Raw genomic sequence first — 5279 nt, forward strand, 5'->3', positions numbered from 1 at the left:
ACAAATTTTGAGCAGACAGACAGCTGGGAACAGATTCAGATGAGCAATCTGGCTGAAATCCAGGTGCAGAAAGATCACCCAAATTATTAGGAATAAAAAAAACCGAAACACCAGCATACACAAGAGCAAGAAATGATGAATGCCTCATCCTCAGGGGAAGAACTCGCAGGATAATCCAATCACAGGAAACAAAGGCATAAACCCACTGCTTCCTAAATTTCTCCTTCATGGAAATTTTCTTCCATGAAATACTTAAATAATTAAGCTCAATTATTTGAACAGAGGACTGTTAAGTTGTACTCCCTGACATTGGCATTTATCAAGGTATAGTATAAACAAACTTGTTCTCTTCAAGCATTAGACTGCTCTGAGCAGAACCCTCCTAACGGCCGCGTTTATACTCCTGCAAAACAAAACCATTATTATAATAATACAGATTCTTTCCTCGAGTCTGAAAAACAACATTGGGCAACGTTAGAACAATGTTTACTTTATTTGAGAAGCAGTTCTGAGGTCTAGAACTAATAAAAGACAGTATGTTATTCAATACTGCACTCGAAGGTAATTAAAAAATGGATCCCCGAGGGTCCATTACCGGGAGTTTATGGGAGTCTCCTACTCAAAAGTTCACAAACGAGCTCAGGGAAACGAAAAGCAATCATTCAATGAACTTTGCTTCTATGACAGAAGTTCGAAAATACGCAAAAGCGTAGTTTCACTTCAGTCATGTTCTTTAATACATTGGCCACTTTTTAATATTTTATTTGGCTACCGGTGTTTTAAAAAAAAAAAAAAGTTTGCAGAAAATCTTATGGAAAAATATAATCGAAGAGCATTGAGGTGTAGTACTTTATCCCTAACAGGAAATCTGAGTTCCCAGATTTTCTTATATTCTCTGGTGTGTCATTCGTTGCCCGAAGAAATGGAAGAACAGCAAGATAGCCGTGGTGGTGATGGAACTACCTGGGACAAACCACTACACAATACAGTACGTATACCCATTTAATAGCTTATTGTTTCTTTTTTCAAAGGTGACCTCAAGAGTTTCACAAAATAACCCGAGCGGGACCGTTGTCTTCGCGACTGCTACAGCGGGCGCGCGGTAAGAGAAGAGATCTTCCCTCGGGAACCAGGGGCAGGGGGTTGGCTCCCAGGAGCCCACGGGTGCCCCGGGGCTAACGCGAGCCCAGCGGGCAGCAAGAGCCCACCGCCGCTTCGGGTCAGTTCTCCGGGCGGAATTCCCGTTTAAACTCAGCGCGGTGTCAGTCCCCTTCCGTTCAAGCACGCGGAACGGTAAAAAAACCCACTCTCCCTCCTAACAGCAATAAAGCCGAGTCTGAAGCACTGTTCGAAACGCGGGTTTGAAAGCGAATGCGAGCGGAAGGGTGCCACCCGGGGTCTGGTGGCAGCGCGGGACAGCGGAGCCGGCGCCCAGCAAGCGGCCGTGGGCACTGGGAAGCCCAGTCGCTTTTCAAAAAGGGGCATCGGTTAAACCGCGATGACCTCCTGTCGCAAGACTCAGTGGAGGCGGCTTGCAGTACTTCAAAGAAAGAAAAGATTAAATAAAGAGAACGTTCTCAGCCGCCCCGTGGCAGAGCTGCAGCCTCCTGGGCTGTTCACGCCTTCGGTTCCTCCAGCTGTCCGTAAGGGAGGATTCCATCAGCAGACAGCTTTTCCCCAGCTTTGATGGGGAAAGATACTATTAATTGTATGTGAGCGCCCCTTGTTTCGACAGGGAAAATGGGTGGGAAGGGAAGGAAAGGCACTCAGACCACCCCCCTCACCCCCTCCCAGGTCTGGCGGCAATCACTGCGTCCCCCCCAATCACCGCCAGCCCGAGCGATTCTACCCGGGCAAGAGGCCAAAGAAAGGAGAGAAGCCGCCGTTCCCGAGGAAAGGCATGCCCCAGGTTGCACAGAAAGTAACGCATATCAATTCTGCTGCAATGCTATTTTATCTCCTCGGAGAAAACACTCTCCGGCACTCAGGCTCAAACCTCCGAAAGTTCACGGGAAAGAACATCGCGGGCAAACTGGGGAAAGCGCCCGGCTCAGCAGCGCTGCCTTGTCACCTACCTCCTCTCTCTTTAGACCCGGCTGCAGGAACCGTCGCAGACATGAGGATGGTGCCGGCGCTGGTTCTGCTGAGCTCCCTCCTGGGCATCCCCGCCGCCCCTTCCCGGCATCCCGCCTGCTCCCGGAGGGCCCTGGGAGACCTGCGCTGCCACAGCATCCCCCAGGGCGCCGAGAACCTCCGGCAAGTGCCGGGCGGTCTGCAGGATCACTTCTGGGAAGGAGAGGGCTGCGAGGTGATCTGTTACTGCACCCGGGAGGAGCTGCTCTGCTGCCCCAAGTAAGAGCCCGCCGGGTCCCCGCCGCGTCCCCATGGGTTTGCGGGTCCCGCTGGAGGAACAAGGAGGCATTTTAAAGAAAGGCATCACTGTCAGATGGTTTGAAGTTGTACCAAGATACGGCCGATTACCTGATACGCTGCCAGGTTTCAGGTTGTGTTTTTCAGGGGCTCACCCGGGACACCCTCAGCATATTTTGTAAACCTGCATGTCCTGTTATAGGGGACTTCAGCATTTACATCACCCAACTTTCGGCTCTTCTGTTTGAGCTAAACTAAGTATGCACAGCTCCATCAAATCCTCATCGCCAGCACTTTGCAGTGAAGATGTTTTCGGGTCCATAAACAAAACCATTTGACTTCTGTTCTGCGGTAAAGGACCGTACTGCTCTTCTAAGGCGTAGGCACATACATCAGTTGAATAGACAGTTCTGTGCAGAGCGCTCTTCAAAGTCAGAGCACAAACAGGGGGGGAACAGAGGTTCACAAACGCCTGCAAGGGAGGGAAAAGATTTAGCCCAGCAATGCCAACACTTCTCCCGCTCGCCGGTACTGCTGACAGCACCGAATGCGGAAGGTCTTGCTGAACACGGGGTTTTTGTTGTTTCCAGGAGGAACGCACATCCCAACAAAACTGCGTTAATAAACACTGTCAGCCCATGCTGGGTTGAAGTCATAAAAATGTATGAAGAGCGTTATCTTATTCAGCTTACCAGCAACATCTTTTCTTCAGGAAATTTGAATTAAAAATATCAACACCTCAAAACTTATCAATACTTCAGGGACACTAAAATGTGATGGCATTACATAAACAAGTAAAAATGACTTTTTATATGCGCTCCAAATTTTCTCAAGTCCCCTAAAATCCAATAAAAGGCAACTTTTCAGCGCTCCCGGAGGGGACCAGATTTGAACCAAGTGGGAATGACTTCTAAAGCTAGGAGCCTCTCATTCCAACGGAGGGAAGGGTTTAAATAAGTTTTACATGTTTCACTATCTCTAAACCCAGATATGGTGTCCTCAGCCTGAAGCACACTTTGGGTTTCCAGCTTCAACCTCTGAGCTTTGAAAGCCTCCTACTTTGATAGACAGCAATAAGGAGGTCTTCCTTCAACCGTCTTGAGGTACCAAAGACCTACTTTGCAGGTCTGCTCTCGGGACAAATTGAACTAAACAGCACGCGTGTGCATGCGGAAGCTCTTGATTTTTCTAAAATTACATATTTGCTAAGTTGACTTTCTCAAAGCTAAAACACCAGGGTGAAGTCCCGGCACTTGGCAGTGGAAGTTGTGCCCTCGTTCCAACCCAGGCCAGCAGGGGCAGAAACACAGGACCTTCATCCAGACCGGCAGTCGCTTTTGCATTGCTGGCGGGACAGGCAACAAACACACCAATTCCACATATATCCCCCCAAAAGCTAAAAAACCCCACCCCATAACTGGAAATGAATGTTATGTTAAAGCTCTGGCAGAGCAACAATCTAATTATTTAAATCTCTGGTTATTATCTTTCAGGGATATTTTCTTTGGATCAAAGATAGCTTTTGTGATCCCCTGCGACAGTCAGTGACGGACTGCAAGTCTGCCGGGGAAGACAACAGATACCGTTCTACAATCACGTAACAATGCTCTCAAGGGGAAAAAACAAAACCATCCCCAAGAAGAAAACCTTCCTTTCTAACTACAGACAGTGACTCTTTATACTCTGTAGGAAAATTTCCTTTCTATACCTTTTTGAAATCTCAGCTATCTAAGTTCTCCTTTCAAATTTGGTAGCTGCCTTAATTTCCGTAACAGTGTAAAAGACTGCAGGAGCTCTTAACGCACCCCGACACGCGTTCCCCAGCAATAAGGCTGGCTCCTCTTACTCAGCACAACATTCCCGACTAGTCTGGACGAAGAAAGTGGGACCGTGACGCTCGGTGCAAGCTACGGCAGTGCAGCTTCCCATGGCTTTATTGCCACCGCGGTTAGTGTTGGTTTACGCCGAAGCTCCTCGGTCTTCTGCAGACAGGCTCCAACATTCCACGGAGATATCTTAAAATACACGGACATACAAAAAGCAAACTTTCACCATTCATATTTGAAAATTCCACTGTGGGGGGAAAAAAAAAAGTCAACACTCACATTAATAGTACTAAAGCACACTTTGGTCTTAATTACAGCTAACTGCTCACCTGCACTAACCAGGCCATCTGTAAAACCTTAAATTACTCAATCTTAACGTCGAGCACTTAAAATATGGAACAGTTACAATAGAGTACATATATATTCAGAAAGGAGGATGGGATTGATGCGAGGTCTGTTAAGGCAACACAAAAATCCCCAGTTAATCAGCTTTTTTCAATCAAGCCTTGTTTGAAATGCAGTACCCCAGAATTAAGTTGAAATGCTGGCTTTTTATTTTCAGGCTAGCCCTGTAAGGAAACAGCCAGGGACGGGAAGACAAAGAGGTATCTCAAAATATCAGAAGTAATCGCCGTAGCGTTTAAGCGGTATCGTGATGGAGGCTGTAGACACGCAGTCGCCTCCCAACACCTGCCAATACTGACTGCGGTACAACAGAAAACCAGCCAAAAATCGACCTCCCTTTGCAAGCTTAAGAAAAGCCAGCCCAAGGAGCCGGGGTTATGGGCGGTAAACCTCGCTTATCGCCCGACATAGGAAAACTCTGTCGCTATCAAGTAGTAGCACCGGAGTAACTATTTAGTCTTTTCCACTCTAGAAGCGTACTGTCCATGTAACAATCCCACCCCATCACACCAGGAAAGCCGCTACCACCGCTTTAGCTGCCTTATCTCACGTGCAGTATGAAACACCAGGATGACTGTTTTTGCTGCCTCTGTTAGTAAACGAGGGCTGCATAGTGGGGGCGGGGGGCGATTAAACATAGCTAATAATAAACGTCTCAAGTAAATCTGTGTGTGCTAT

At 47.6% G+C, this 5279-nt stretch overlaps 1 protein-coding gene across 1 annotated transcript; it reads left to right on the plus strand.

The window, feature by feature from the left end:
• The first annotated feature begins 2116 nt into the window (after nt 1-2116).
• On the plus strand, nt 2117-3918 carry SCRG1 (stimulator of chondrogenesis 1). The gene is made up of 2 exons (XM_009882016.1): nt 2117-2352; nt 3864-3918. The coding sequence occupies exons 1-2, from the start codon at nt 2117-2119 to the stop codon at nt 3916-3918; spliced, it is 291 nt and encodes a 96-aa protein (XP_009880318.1).
• Nucleotides 3919-5279: the final 1361 nt, after the last annotated feature.

Source organism: Charadrius vociferus, unplaced genomic scaffold (assembly GCF_000708025.1).
Source record: "Charadrius vociferus isolate BGI_N301 unplaced genomic scaffold, ASM70802v2 scaffold141, whole genome shotgun sequence".
In the NCBI taxonomy this organism is placed as follows: Eukaryota; Metazoa; Chordata; class Aves; order Charadriiformes; family Charadriidae; genus Charadrius; species Charadrius vociferus.